The 16,257-nt window shown below is 41.2% G+C and overlaps 2 protein-coding genes across 2 annotated transcripts; both read left to right on the top strand.

Moving 5' to 3' along the window:
* Nucleotides 1-4,134: 4,134 nt before the first annotated feature.
* On the top strand, nt 4,135-10,497 carry LOC145912492 (uncharacterized). Its single transcript, XM_082999972.1, has 8 exons — nt 4,135-4,270; nt 5,029-5,248; nt 5,485-5,631; nt 6,005-6,115; nt 6,337-7,025; nt 8,006-8,148; nt 8,635-8,991; nt 9,179-10,497. Exons 1-8 carry the CDS (start codon nt 4,176-4,178, stop codon nt 10,087-10,089), a joined length of 2,673 nt encoding a protein of 890 aa, XP_082856098.1. The 5' UTR covers nt 4,135-4,175; the 3' UTR covers nt 10,090-10,497.
* Nucleotides 10,498-12,298: 1,801 nt separating this feature from the next.
* LOC145912493 (uncharacterized) lies at nt 12,299-15,713 on the top strand. The gene is made up of 2 exons (XM_082999974.1): nt 12,299-13,090; nt 14,154-15,713. The coding sequence occupies exons 1-2, from the start codon at nt 12,427-12,429 to the stop codon at nt 15,332-15,334; spliced, it is 1,845 nt and encodes a 614-aa protein (XP_082856100.1). The 5' UTR covers nt 12,299-12,426; the 3' UTR covers nt 15,335-15,713.
* The last annotated feature ends 544 nt before the right edge of the window (nt 15,714-16,257 follow it).

Genomic DNA, 16,257 nt, shown 5'->3' with positions numbered 1-16,257 from the left:
ACTCACATGACTTCCAGACCTGAGCAAGGAGCATAAATTATTCAGCGACGGGCCTGAACAACACCAATCAATTATAAGAACACCAGGTCCTATGGAGTTTGACTTTTGCACTTGTGCCAAGCATTTTGGTCAGATGTGAATCGTTGGCACAAAAAGATCCTTTTTAAAAAATGACTCTAATTCATTCGACAGAAAATACTCAAATACTTTGGACAGCAATGGGTTTTCAAATGTGGTGATAGCCATCGACAAAGGAAATTGGTCAAACTTTCATATTGCTGCTCATCAAGTATCGTACCACGTTAAACGGGTTCATTTTATCAGGTTGTGGTGGTCAATACATCACCGCAACTATTCGCAGTAAAGAGTAAGCGTTTTTTTAGCGATTCATGAAATACCGGAAATTTGTGCTCCCAGAACAATGAAGGCTGCTCTCACAATTGTGTTGTGCTTTCGGTAACAAGAAAGAGTGCAAATGCAAGCCCAATAAAGACAGTACTAATGCCCAAACATAACAATTATTTCGGCCCGTGAAACTCAACTCGGTGGCCATTTTCCACGGTAATAGATGCAAACTTGTATAATAAACCAATGCTTTTAGATAGTATAATCACAAAAAAGAACTCTTTCGGTCTCAACGTTGCCCCAAGCAACAATAAGTTTTACGGCCCGTATTAAGTTCGCTAACGTTTTATGGTGCAATGTGGTCTGATTCATCAAAGTACAAGACAACATTATATAATTTAACACATTCGTCCAGAAACGAATCCAGTCGTTGCAGTGTGAACTGAAAGTATTGATGTTCTGATGATATATGCCTTTCACGCTGTCCATCTCTCAACAATAACCAATACAAACGAGCGATAGGCTGTGGCTGTTCAAACTGTTGTTTATGAAAACGGAACGGGCATTAGCAATGCGTTTCGCAGTGTGGCCAGTACATAGCCTTACTCCTATGCGCTATGTGTTTTCAATGGAACCAATGCGGTTATGTTATTGTTCAGGCTTATTCGACAAAGCCTTAAAACAGAAAATAAAATCGATTTATGAAAGCGTGATGGAAGTGTGCAATTTATGAAGGACAACTGATGTTAGTTGGGTCAAAGCCAACGCTATACTATCGACCAACTCCGGCAACCACAAGCATTCCACCAGAACTTGTAAAAATCAATTCTGGGCACTCGACGTTTCCTATTCAGACTCTCATTGCCTGGTATTTGTGTTAAGCTTCACAAAGCACATAGTGTTGTTAGCGTGAATGGGCTAAATCCGCAAAGAAAACAAATAGAAAATCCAAAACAGCAGTTTACCAACAAGGCAATCAGCATATAACACAAGCTAAATCATAATCAATATGGTGCAAATCCATTCCACATGAGAAAATTTTTTTAACTTTGAGCTGTATTGTCACTTCGTTTCTTGAAGAAACTAACAGTTGCATACATTTTCACCTCTCTGATGAATTTGGCAGTATTGCAGCAGTTCACAGAAACCAAAAACCTAGTGCTTTTCCATGCATCAATATCGACTTACCCCAAGGAGTCGTCTGTAGTCTCCATGGTCCTATTTAAATAAGCATTTGGTAAACAAAGGTGACCTCCTTCCTCTGTAATGCCATTCAAACTCTGTGGAAAATATAAAAAACATAAGTTTCCAAAACTGCATACAGAGGAAAACTGAGCACTTTCAAATTGAAAAGGTATATAAAAATGTCAAAATAGGCCATGTATTAACCATCATGGTAGTATTATGGTAAAATGTAAGCTCAGAATTTCCTGGAGTCATAACGATTGACAAAAAAAATGCAGATAAACATATATTTAAAATATACACACCTATAACAGGGAGATAAAAGCACTTTACAAAACAGGGGTTCTAATTGACAACATTCCATTCATAGTGATGAATCAATCCACAGTATTGCCAATATTACCAGTGGTCTTACCTAACCTTACAAAGAAAAAAATAGGTTGGTTATATATTACATACCACAAAGAATTACATTCATGCAGTGTTTGAAACACAAAATTTATTATCACGGCTTCGGACAATAATCTAAAAACACAACTGTTTAGGACACTTTATTCCAAACAGGATGTATTTCCATGCAACAGTTTGTTAAAATAAAAAGACATTAAAAAATAATATGGACCAAATTGTGTAGTAGCAAAATATTTGTTGATTGCAGTGAAGTGTACCTAGAAGGTAAACTGTTAACTAATAATGCCGATTTTGTTTACAAGCAACACATCAGGATATGATGTCATGTCAATCTTGTACCTTCTTAAACTTACGGTAAGTTTGACTTGTTTTCTTATAAATAATAGATATTTAAGAAAATTTTGTAAGCATTTCATCAAACTTTGTTACTGCTTTTTGTAAAGCTCAAACTGTCCACTGTGGGCACCTGATACCTAATTTCTGTACCAATTCTTAAGCCATCCCAAGCATACTTAGGACCCAAAGCATATTTAAATAGGCCCATTTACATACCTATCTTATAGCCTTGGCAACAAACAGGTTGTCATTAAAGTTTTGTCAAATCACTTCCCACCATTGCCCAATTTAGACAAACTACTCATTACTAGCCAACTGCAGAATATTGAGACATGGCGACAAATTTCAACATATAGGTTCAAAGCTCAAACAAATATAAGCAAATTCACAGCTTAATTGATACAATACTGCCTCAGAAAATACGAAAGAGCTAAAGTCCACATCCAAACTTGTAGTCATTGTTGACTGACACATCTGTAACCAAAGCCTGATAGACCAAGCGAAGCATTTCGACACGCATCATTGGGCTTACAAGCAGTCTTTATTTTAGGTTGTTCCCCGCCAACATGACATCATCAAATGAGATATAGTTGTTCTCGGAAAATAAAAAAAAAATCACACGAATTGCATAGTATTTTACAATATCATAGAATTAATATTTTGTTTTCATAATGATGGTAACAATTTTAAAATTTTGTGAAATTAACAACACACGTTCAAGTGGGCTACTAGTTGTGATTTTTTTTAAGTGCTTTCTTATTCAGAAAAAGTGTGCAGGGTTGCATTCGTCCGTCTTAATTTGTTTCGTAACTTATGTGCCGCAATCACTTAAGTATTGGATGCCTGGGCGCCGGAGATATACAAACTGAGAGATACAGTACTTTGGCGTACGCTATCTTTGACTTGGCAACCAAAGTTTTTGCAAACATTGCATTGGAAAAAGTTTTGTCTTATTTTGCTGATGGATGTTGTCTGTTGGTACAACAAACTGATACTCTCCTGTGTCCAAGGGATGTGTAACCGTACACCCGAGATATGAAGTGTTTCATCACAAAGAACCTAATGACATTATCTTCATTCGATTGTGTTGGATATGTTACAGAAACAGCTTCAATGTTTTGAGGGGCTGGACGGGCCGATGCCCACCTTGTATTGGAAGTGTTTCACGTTTCATTCCCTGGTTTGTCACGCGCGCCGAGCAGCACAATGCGCTTCATAGGCGCTGACCCGAAATTGAAATCTTGTGCTTTTATTATATGAGCGAGGTTAAACGAGTCACGGATTGTATCCATTTCGCATATTGTATCGAGGCGTCTGTACCTCAGTTATTAAGCCATTTACGGAATGCAGCCATCAATTAGGTTGATGCTGTTGAATAGCAACACTTCAGAAACGTAACGAAATTGTGAGGAATTCTTTGCTAGCGCGAGTTGTAAAATAGTTGTATTATGCTTGGTGGAACGAATAAAACTTTGAAAAAGTAGAAACAGTGAAGTTCTGAGAATGTTATTTTTCGTGCTTCAACAATGAGCATTTACGCTGCTATAACGCGATAACAAAAGTAGACGGAGTCGCTAATCCTGGTGAACTATCAGCTTTGATCGGTTGCTATTTGCATCTGACCCGCACAAAGAGATGGGTATATTCAGACATAATATCAGCGTCACCCATTCACTCAACTACATCGCCGTATTATACTTCAAAAGATATATGTTGACATAGATGACTCAAGTTCTTCGTAATGTATGTTTAAAGAGCATTTGAGTTTTATGGCGTGCACTTGCAAAGCATAACAAGTGCTCAAGCTTAAAACAATCTAACCTGTAAAGTGTTGTAATTGTTTCACATTTCGTTTGCAGTGGAGGAGTTAGTAGGTCTGGTGGTACAAATACCTGACCATGAAGGTGGACGAAATCAAGACAACGTCTGGTTATCAGGCTATTAAGGCAAAAACTCTGCAGTTTCCGCCTGATTTGATTGACATCAAGCCCAGGTATTTAAGTTATGAATCATACAGTTACCAATCTTTCACGTAGGTTGGCAATAATAACGATAGAATATAAGATCATTCAGGCGAAACGGTATTTTCACGTACAAGTACAACTGGGATTGTTGTTCTTGTTGGTAGTCGGGATTTTCTCCGTCGAGTCTGCGTTGAGTAGCAAAGATTTCAGCCTCTACGAAGCAGGCTTTTCAAAACCCAGCGTGGGATATAAAGACTCGAGAAATGTGATACAAAAGATCTGCCTTCCCCGTGTTGTGGCAATTTTAGCTCAGTGTTGTGCGCTTCCGTGCTGTAACGCTGTAAGGGAAAGCCTTTCGAGCAGATATTTACCGGTTGTTTTGATTGTCTAAAGTTACAAAAAAAGTTGAAGTTGGTGTCGATTGCATCAAACCGCTTTTATATGTTCATAGGTTGAAAGGTAAAGATTTCGTTTTTCTGTGTTGATATATATGCACAATTCAAGTGCTAGAACCCAAACAATTCCATAACACAGTGTAGTTGAAATATTTCAAAATGAAAACCTGTTGCAAGTCATTTAGCTTGACAACGTTTTATCAGACTGGCACAACAGAAATTAGCATGTTACAATAAGTGACGCAACGTATGTACAATACACCACTCGTAGAGGAAATTTGTAAAAAAACATTTTTAGCGGTTTTACGCTGTTCTCTGTAACGCATGCGTTTTAAAGTGTTCGGTAACTGACCGCCGGTGATGTGAGCTTTAGATTCCTTTTGTATTTTCAGCGCGAGACAACAAGCGATAAAATCGTCTCTGGACGTGTCCATTCCGCCTTTGTATGCGTTTCGATTTCTCACGCCTTCCAATGCGACAGCACAGCACGAAGAGGTGAACAGCTCACGGGCTTCGAAGTTACGAGTTGGCAATTCCCAACACACGGAGGACAAACGGCTTCCTCCGGTGGAATTAACAATCAATAAGAAAATTAAGTTTTCACACAACAAGGTAACAGTGCTGTGTCAAGGGAAAATTACAAACAGGCCTTGCTTAATTTTTCTTCGTAAACAAGATTGTAAATTATAGTTTCAATGGACAGCAATCAAATTTAAATTTCTTTGTATCAATCTTGTAGCATGGCATTATGTCTAAATTAATCCAGAAAACAAATATTTGCAAGATGTGTTTAAAAGTTGGATTTTATTTAAAATTGGACATTGCCTGTACTCTAATTTGTTCTGTAGCAACACCAAGCCACAAGAAACGATAGAGGGGACATTTCGAAAGTTACACCATCCGACCGAGAAGTTATTGAACAACTGCGACAACATCTTCGAACACAGCCACGCAATGGCACTACCAGTGTTTTAGAAGCAATAGGCGATCCACAGGTATAATACGTTTGTAATTAAGCTGCATAGTTGAGTTGCATAAAAACACGTACCATGTTGATACTATATGTCGCAATCAAACAGAGTACTTTTCTGAACAAAATAAACAATAATTCAACTATTTTAACTGAGTACCATTGCTTGAAAAAGTCGGGTTTGTTTCGTTTACCGAAAATCGTCATTTAAATGTTCTACCTCGCTACTAAATATTGTCTCGTGCGGACGTTTTATAATTTTGTTTTGCAACAAAGTAGTTCCTGAGTATATTTTACTACTGATTTTTCATTTGCAACAAATTATTCTTTCTTTCTGTGTACAAGTTTAGATTTTTTGTTCTTATAAGCGAATAATCGATAGCTGTTGCGAATAATAGGTCAGAGAAGAGCGATTTTATTACGAGCCTTTAAGCAGCTTTCTGGAAAACAAGGATTACGGAGGCAAGGAAAAAGTCAACGTAACAAGTCTACGAGTCGTCAACATAATGGTGGGAAGAATAACTAAATACATAGGAATATATTTAGTTTTTAAAACTTTAAACACTTAGCACTTAAAAGACTTAAGATATAAGTGCCATTAGATGGCACAGCATCAGCTGTTTCCGATGATTTTATCATCTAGTCTGTAAGAAAATCAATAGTGCAATTTTGTTGAAACATTGCCGGGCGTTTTTTAAGATTTGCTATTGACAACCGTTTTCACATATAGATTCCGGCGTTTGGCAACGATCAAGACGGCACAGATTTCGTCCTTCCTCTAACTCTGTCCAGGCAGCAACCTACAAATAATCGCTCCCAAACCCGGCACCAAGATGGAGCTGTGCGAGCTTTTTCCTATCTCCCTAAAGTAGTTGGTAACTCCTTGTCGCGTAAAGAGCAGAAACGCGAGTCACATCGGCTTCATACCGATGTATTGAAATCAAGCAGCCAAACCAGCACCGAGTCGGCGATTCTACTGCCACCTAGTAACAGTGCGCTTGATGACAGGCTCCCGCGAAGGGGCATGCACCCGCGGAAGACACCCGTAAACCTGCCACGAATCGGTGCAAAAAGAGGCGACGACGACGATTACGATTTAAGAGACGGTTTGCGGAGACGGAAGGGCGTGGCCCCGACCAATCAGAGCCCGCCAAAAAGGAATGCCACCACTGTGCAGCTCCCGACGCGAAACGACGACCAAAACGGAATGCCAGGTTTTCCGAGAAGAGCGACCACGACTGCGACGGGCAAATCACATTTGATCGGCCCTATGAACAAAATGGACATGATCGCCTATTATAGCAAGGCTTTACAGGATCGCATGATCACCTATGACGAATATATAAAGAAGTTGTCCGTTTTGTCGCTTCACAAAGTAACCCTGCCGAACAGCTCCCAGCGCCACTTTCAAATTGTGCGGTAAGTTAGTTTGTTTCAAGGTAATTTATGGTCTGCAAAAACACAAATTGATATTTACATTGTAACAAAATAATGACGCTTTTGTCACTTACATTACAAATTAAAATATTATTAGTTATCTTGGCAAAACGCGAAGGCACACAAAAATAGCATGTTAGCATGTACGGTGAAGTAACCATAACCGCTCACATCAAGCACTTTGTCAAAGTCCTGTGCAAAACAGCATTTCCTGTAAATATGGTTGGCAAAAAGTTTACAATCGACCCCTTGCGTGGTCGGAATGACGCAGACCGACCCGAAACTGCATTTTTTATGAGCGTGCGCCACACCGAGCACTTTTCGGCAACGATTTGCGCCGACTGATCAGACGTCTTGTGGGGAAAAATTTTGGCATTAAAGTTTCATTGTGGCGAAATGGGGGACGGCGCTATACCCTAATCTGTCAGCGATCTTTGTGGCGTTGCCATTATTTCCGTGGTTGACCACGAACCTTTTATCATTGCACAATGGTTGTAAGAGTTAGATTGGAAATTTGAACCTAACTTTCAATTTTGTGCCACAACTCTAACTTTTTCGCTGACGAAGACAGTTCATTATCAAACGGATTTGCATAAAAATAAGAAAAATGTTTTGCCTAATTTGCATGCTTAATGTAGGTGATTGTCAATAGGCATTCGATTAAAATAATAGTATAAAAATAATAATAATATTTTTGATTAGAAAAATAATTGTAGGAACAAGAGTGGTGGCTTTAGTGTTATTTGTTAGTTCTAAGACTCACTTTTTGATCAGTCTGGTATTGTCGTACACAGTTTTGGAAAAAAATTAATCAATTAGTAATGCTTAATTTTGTTTTAATGACGAGATCCATGTAGAATCTAAAAACACCATCTGTTCTACTTGTTTTACTGTGACGTGTACCAAACCAAGACCTTTTTGTGCATTCCACTGAAATATGAGAGTGCCTGTTCCACTTTCAGTGACGAAAGCCACAACATGAAACCTCGATTAACGCACGTCGATGTGAATCCAATGAGCGCTCCACAACCGTCGCCGGTGGGAAAATTCGCCGAGACAAATTTCGCCAAAATACCCCGCCCTTCATTGCCGGCAAACGAGAGAGGTAATAAATCATTAGGATACGTGCAGTAAATTATAAAATTAAATTACATAAACCATTAGGATACGTGCAGTAAGTTATATTCCTGAGACTCCGAAAGGAGTCTTTACTCCAGAATTTTTGACATTTTCTCCAGTATACGTACAGTATTAACTTCCCAACTATCAAACATTTTCCAAAATGCTGTTTCATTTGATTTTATACCAAACAGACTCACAGACGTAGACAAGATATTAGAACTGTCATATTTAATTTTTATTGAAATAAAGAAAACAAAGACACTTCTAGGGTTTAAAAACTTTCACAAACTGTAAATTTTATGAGAATAGTTTTCATTTTCATTTTTTTAGGTAGCGAATGTAGGCCAAAATAAAGCAAAAACGGTAAGAAAATGGTAAGGGATGCACAATAATATGTTTCTTAAGTTCTAAAGAAAGTTTTCCCGACGTAATCGATTGAAATTACAATGTACAATGACACTTACCGCAGCGAAAACGAACGGCAGTCAATCAATATGGGACAACCAAACCAATGACTCAAAGTCGCCTCCTCGCCTCCATCGGATCGATATCGGGGAGGGCCTCGCCCTGTCTGAGGAGGACAAAGAAAGTCCAGATCAGGGCGATGACGTCATCACCACTGATCTGACCCGTTATTCACACGTGCACCATCCGCGTGTTCTTCCCAGACAACCACAATACCACTGGAATCACGAATCTGCATATTTGCCTGCAAAGGAATCGCCTGGTTATCGCGAGAAGAGGTTTCAAGGCATTGACCATGATACAGAGACTACCAAAGGTCCAAAACCTCAGCAGTATATCAATGCAGAAAGGCGCGGACTAGGTATATTTATTGTTTTATTATGCTGTTCGTTTTTTGAAACATAATATTCAAGTGTGCGGCGCAATTAAATCTTTTGATTCGCTCTATTACTTAAAGACTACACAATGTTATCCTAGTTAAATATATTTCCACAACCAGAAAATCACAGTTTTGAGGAAATTATAGAACTATCCACAATATTCTCCAGGTTCTCGTGAGATGAGGCAGGGATTTGCTCCCCGGCGTCTTGGTAGCGTCTCCCAAGAGCGCTGGGAGCTTCCGACAGTCGGGGAAGTCGTGGATGACAATTCCTGCGACGCACCCATTCTCAACCCGGATGACGTCACTCTCATACGTCAGAGCGGGCCGTCGGTGGGAAAAATCCCCTATCCTGCCAGTGGCGCTGAGCCCATGGGGATGGATGGAAGCGAAGTCTTAAGTACGATCGACTTTCGACTTGCAGGCGATGATGTAGACCGCGACAGCATGTCTGATGCGGAGTCCGTCTTCCAGCCACACCTGGAGAACATGCTGAAGACGATCAAACGCGCGAAAGCTGGACGAAAGCGGAGTAAAGTACCTGAGGTACGCGGCTTGGTGCCCACAGTTATACCTCAGCTTAAGGTGGATGAATCGGGCAACAACGGAATCCCGGTATTGCGGGTTGAAGGACAAAGCAAATCGTACGAAAACTTACAAATTGTCCCACAGTTTCCTGACAACACACCGCCGCCGACTGCACGGGGTCAAGAGAAGAACGCCGCAAATGATGCACGCAGCTTATTTGTGAGCACACCGAAAACGGATGAAGGGGAAAAGACAAGAGAAAACGTGAGGATTGTCATCGACAAGCACAATTCCCAGCTCATCGTCAATCCACAGCAAAGTCCACGAAATACGAACGGAGCAAAAACTTTTGTTCATGCATCTGAAATCAATCAGCAAATATCAGGAAGTGCGGACGTCCGGGTAATGACCGCGTCCGTCGACTTGGGCATGGCAGAAGAGGAGCCAGGAAAATTGAGTGACACTCCTTCACGCCTGGAAATTGTCATCACCGCTGTGTCCTCCACGCAACCGCCGCCCAACTCCGTGGTTACAGACAGTGCAGAGGAGTAGTGCTCACCAATGCTCATCTTTCATAAATTGGTTGATTTTTAGCAACCTTTAGCAAAAAACGTGAGCGCGAACCAATGGAAGAATAAATGAGATATAAGGGGGGTTGAAAGATGATGTTATGTACATTCCACTGTTTATTTGTAAAATTGTCCATGACTTGTTTTGTCTAACGCAGTTTCGATGCATTGAGAGCAATAAGCGCTTGGATATTAATGCACTTGTCCGGCATAGTACGCAACAGAGCGAACCGGTTTCATACGGATGGAGCCTGTTTCACTCATGTTGACACACCGTGTCAGCGCGGTATCGTTGCGTTTTACTGCTTCCCGGAGATTGAATATCAACGCGGCGTGTTGTTTCAGTCAACGTTGTAGCGCATGAATAATGCATAGCACGAAACAATAAAACCTGAGCGCCTCGTTTGCGTGGGAGTCGCCGTCGAGTTTTTGACAGAAAACCCAACGAGAAAAATAACGGCCTTGGCGACGAAAAACGTTTCTTGTAACGTCATCCTCATGGCACTTATTCATACTTTCACGGTTGGCGTGAGGCAACCCTACTTAAAGGCAGTGCAAGGTCGTATGCGGCCAATTGAGATTTGTTTTCAATTCGGTGGTTTGTGCAACTGGCCGACGTTTTCTTTTCAGTCAACTTAGTGTACGGGTGTTTAGCTGTTGGTCAAATGTGCCTTGGGGTCGAGTCAACTATAAAAGTGATGTAACTGGTTTGCAGATGTAAACTTTTTTAACGTAGGGAATACGTTTTTGCTGAAATGTATTAAATGTACTGTGAAGGAACAACAACTAAGGTAAATTTAAAAGAACAGTTCTTTTAAATTGACAATGCCTGTCACCAAGAATAGCACCAAACAAGTAAGGTACTTCGCGTTTCGCGGAAAGTATCGGTTAAAAACGCCTACCGTTTTTTATAAAGATCAAGATGCCGTTAGTCGTGCGCACGATGCATTGATGAAACTGTAACGATTAGGACAGATAAATTGAAAGCTTAAGTGCCGTCGTTGCATCAGAGAAGTAAAAGCCTTTTGAAAGACATTAATTGGAGACACCGCGCAAACCATGCCCTAAGCAGAGTGCTATGAATATTTGATGTTCCTACCGTTTAGCTGAACTCGCTTAAATAGGAACGCAGCTGCGTGGCCAGAAAACATAGATTTCTTTCACAGGTGGCAAACGGGCGCATTAGTAACCGAGAAGCTGCAGAAAGATTGTATCACAAAACCGAACCAATTTTCCCTAAGTGGTGTGGAACTGACTGCTAGATTTAGCTAGTTTCGCAATAGTCCATACTTACCTCATTTAGTGTGGAAATGAGTGCAATGAAGCGGAACCGCCTGACAAAGGCGCTAAATTGAACCTTCTCGCTAAATTGTGTTGGTGCCCAGTCAAGCGTGGAAAGGACAACAAGGTCAGTAACGCGAAGTTTAGTCTTTCTGTAGCTGGGCCTAAGAACTATATAAACCGACACCATTAGCGATTAGGTAGGTAAAACAGCCGCTAGCCAGTTGCTGGGGTCAGTCGAGTCATTCATACCTGGTAGTTAGTTACGTTGTTGACAACTTGCATCATCAGCAGATCACCGTTGCAACACAACGTACCGTTAACAATGGACGAGAATTTAAATTTTAAAAAGGTGAATTGAGACAGGGGAATGAGGGGTATATGGACCGGGCCGATAGGAAAATCCTTTCGTTTCTGTATAATCTTTCAATTTGTCAACACAACTGCTTTTATAGTCTGTGTGGAATAAACCGGTTTGGACTTGTTTTTCACTTTGTAACCCATTGTGTGCGACCGGTTCAAATTACTTGAACATGATCTCGAGCCCGCCGAGTTCAGCAGCATAACGACAAGCATGTAACGAATGTTAGACATGCCTGCAGTTGTCAGTACAAGTGTCAAATCTTTTCCCGTTAAAGCGGCGAAGCGCATCAGATTAGGTCTAATGGAGTGTGCTGTTCCATTGAGCTGTCACCAATGATGTGATGTAGTTTTAAAGAAATGTCGGCCTAGGATCGGGAAGTCTTGTGTTGAATTAGTCTTTCCCATTATGAGGTCGTCTGTTTAAATGTAGACGCAAATGTATAATCCATGTGTAATCCTAAGCAAGTAAGCAATTTTATGATGAAAATAAAAAAGCCCTGGTATAAATACGGTTACTGTAAATAATAAAGTTTGTGTTTTCCAGGAGATGGTTTTAGTAAAAAACGCTTACCGATGACCTGGACATACAGCTTACGACTGCGTTTTCTGGCGCGCAACTTGCTGGTGACATTCCACCGTTACTCTTTGCCTGACAGATGCTTGTAAAAACAAAAACATGTTCGGCGCACCAATGCACCGAGCAAAAGTCAAATGGGAAAAACCGCTTGTTTTATATGTCGCCACTGTGATTTGCACCATTCTCACCGTCGCATTGTCCGACGATGACGTCATAGTGCGCAGCCTGAGGGCATCTCCACTCAAGCAACAAAGAGCAATGGTGAACACCATTTTAAGAACCTTGACTAAGCAACGTAACAACCAGCAATCCACTAACCTTGATGGGAATAAATTCGTGCGACACGACGGGATTACGTCGCTGGCAAGTTTCAAGAAAAGTGGGCAAAGGATTACGAAACGTTCAGTCTTAAATCTGACAGCAATACGCGACTACACTACAGACGTTAAAATTGACGGAACCGCTAACCGATGCGTCTTAAGAAAGCCTAGCACTGTTGTGTACGAATGTAGGCCCATACGCGTAGATATGGAACAAGCAGGTGCCAATTTCACAGACTTTTCCCCGTGGACTCATGACTTGACTGCAATAACGGACGCTTCTTCGCAATGGAAAGTTCCTCCCGGTGTCACTGACCTCCGTTTGTGGAAACAGGGCATTACGGCAATTTACAAGAATGCCTTTACCAAGCTGGGTGATACTTTGATAAGTCTGCATCTGGAACACAACGCCATTACATACGTCTCACAAATGGCCTTTGCAGGTACGGCTTGCAAGCATTTTACAGCCATGTTTTTTATTAACATCTTGGAATTTCAGTTGCTCTTAAACGTGTAGTTTTAAAACGGGGGGAATTGACCTTTTAGATACGTGCTGTAAGACAGTGGTTCCCAACCTTTTTTGTGGTTGCGTACCACTTGGAGGTAAAACAATTTCGACGCGTACCACCTACTTAGGTGTTATAAAGTAACGTAGGGGATGAAGTAACAAACATTTTGAGATCACTTACGATTTTTTTAATTCGAACTTCATCCGCAAATCACGTAAAGGTGCCCAACCGTACCACCGGTTGGGAAACACTGCTGTAAGGCTTCCCTTGCTCGCTTGAATACAATTCCCCCAGGAACCCTATCTGACTTTTAATAACCTGTGTCAATCTCTTATGACAAAGGTGGTAGTTGCACGCAGGTTTTATACTCTAGCAAGGATTTTTCCATTGGTTCACTTGTTAATTGATTCAATAATAATTTTTGGATTGGGGAATGTTTTATCTCAAATATCGTTCACGCCAACCATGGCCATTCCGCCATGGGCCAAAGGGTTGATATGTGGGTGTTTGGAGGCAAACAACTGATCACAAATGTGGGTGTTTTTATTCTTAGTCTTGATTTGTATTCGTCTTTGCAAATATTCAAATTAAACCAGTTACTAATACGACAATGTTTGTACTTCTGTGAGAAAACAGAAGTGACTTGATGAAGTTCGGTGGTTATACCATTAACATACGCAAGAACATCTAGGATTACAAAAGAGACAGCTACATTGCCGGATTTGCCAGACAATGTTCATTGTAATTTAATTTTGTATTTATCAAGTGGTGTTTTCATCTTGCTGTATGTACAAAGTGTTGCTATGGGGCTTTTGTCGGGAGAAACGCAAGCATATTTCAAATATATTACGTCTAATGGCTTAGTAGTATTTACCACTGTTCCCCTGCGACCCTTTAACCTTTCATTTACTTTCATTACTTGAGAAAGGAAAGTTCCACACGTTCCCATAAAAGACAACGCAAAAACTTAATATTTTGCAACCTTCTTGTCCTCTAGGTTTGCACCGTATGGACGAGCTACACATGTCACACAACCGCTTGCAGACGCTGCCGAGCTGCGTGTTTGCCGGACTATCGAGCTTATCCTTCCTCTCCCTGCAACACAACGAGATTGAGGTGGTGCGTAGACGAACCTTGGGTGGTCTTACGTCACTCGCCTACCTGGATCTGTCAAGCAACAACTTAGAGGAAGTCCACAATGATGCTTTTCAGATGTTCCAGGGTCGTCGCAGCATTGCGATTGACCTGCGTAAGAATCGATTGACGCAACCTCGCAACGGCTGGCTCACCGCAGGGGCTAGAGGTCGCGGCCTATGCCAAACAGCGGCAGTGCGCAACAGACCACTGGCGCAACAACCTACCGCAAGTGCCAACAATATATCGCTCGAAAACGCAACCCGTACTACTCCAAATCCACCGTTGCTACCGCACGAAAGATTTGGGCGGAACCATTCCAGGCAACAACGGCATATATTCACGCGCATTCTGTGGGCGTCGGGCAACCCTTGGAATTGTGGTTGTGGGCAGTCTTCCGAGACATTCGATTTTTTACACGCCGCCATTCGACTCACCTCCAGCAACGTGTTACAAACTCTCAACTGCTCCGGCAACGACGGAACTTTGGTCGCTTTACAAAAGCTTGGCGGTTTCTACTCGGTATGGGACATTGAGATGCCCTGCGCGACGCCGGTGGAACTACGTGGCGTTAATCTAGGCCTTCTTTCTAAGGCCGTGCCTTCTTTAATACGCTCATGCTGCAACGATACCCTGAACTTTATTGACCTTTCAGTGCAGAGACGCGAGGCCTGTGACGCCACTAAAGAGTGGTACAGGAATTTAACAGTCAACTGTACAACAAAATCCGACAAACCAGCGATGGGGGACAGTGGGTTGAACGACAACGAGGTCACAATAATTGGTATCGTGATAGTCGTGTTGATTCCGGTGCTCCTGACTCTGTGTCCTGACTGCGACCGTTCTGTGGTCCCCATACAAAAGAGCCAAAGTGGAGTAGATATCCCGTCGGCGTCGCAGAACATGAACAACAACGTGTCGAACAACATATTTCGCGACAGCCGCAGCACGTATACAGTCCGGACCTTCGCCGACCACACGCGTATATTCTCGAATTACTCATCGGGGGGTTGCTACAGCGTTGGGTGCAACTTAAACGTATGATGCATTGGTTAAACCCCAATGCGTTCAAAATTAAGTAAAAATGTGATGGAAGACATATTGAGGTTGTATAACTTTTCATGCTTGACGTCGTTTGCTACAAAGATGGTGACAAATTTAGCTGCTCGTTAGTTTAAGTTCTGTTTTTTTAACACAGATTTACTGCAATGCCGCAATTTATGCACTACCACTGTGCTAGCTCGTTTTCAAACTCACAATATGCGATTTTTGTAAACTTCGTTTTTTGTCAGTGGCAAAAATGCTACACAGTATAAGCATTTCCCTGTATGTTATAACAACCGGTCTTTTTCCATTGTGATACGTCATGTGTGTAATAGTTTCGTATTTCATCTGTGTTTGTGGCAATAAATCTTCATTTTTCTCCATTATTATTAACAGGTGACATCGACGCCATATAAATCACACTTACGTTCCTTCCTTTTAGTTGTTTAAAAAGGTGTTCATATTATTTCAGTCACCAAACCAAGTTGAGTGTGATATTTTGCCAAAACCCGCTAGGAAAAAAATCCCTTTGATTTTTAAGTGTGCAGACATGCAGTGAATTGATTTTGGTTGAATCTGCCTCCCAAACCACCAAACTCTTCAATATTCTCAAACCAGTTTATTTATTGCTTGCAATACTTACCATCTGAATTTTAGTATGCAGTTTTATTGGGGCAAATCTACTGTTCTATTTTAAGAGAGTCCTGCAAAAATAAAACACAAACACAATCCTACCAAGCAGTGGTAGTTCGAACCCAGAAATCTTGGCCATAAATCCCGATCCTTTCTTTTCGTTACGTGGGTCGGTCGGTTGATCGATGTCGTTTTATGAACCTATATTGGTTTCACAAGAAACCGATTTCCGGCGAAAATATGTCGAATATGACATGAAGTATGTAGTTAACGTTAAACTACTCCTGCTT

The sequence above is a fragment of the Ascidia mentula genome, chromosome 8 (genome assembly GCF_947561715.1).
Source record: "Ascidia mentula chromosome 8, kaAscMent1.1, whole genome shotgun sequence".
Taxonomy (NCBI): domain Eukaryota; kingdom Metazoa; phylum Chordata; class Ascidiacea; order Phlebobranchia; family Ascidiidae; genus Ascidia; species Ascidia mentula.
The sequence above is the reverse complement of the archived record's forward strand: the minus strand, read 5'-3'. Positions and strand labels throughout refer to the sequence as shown.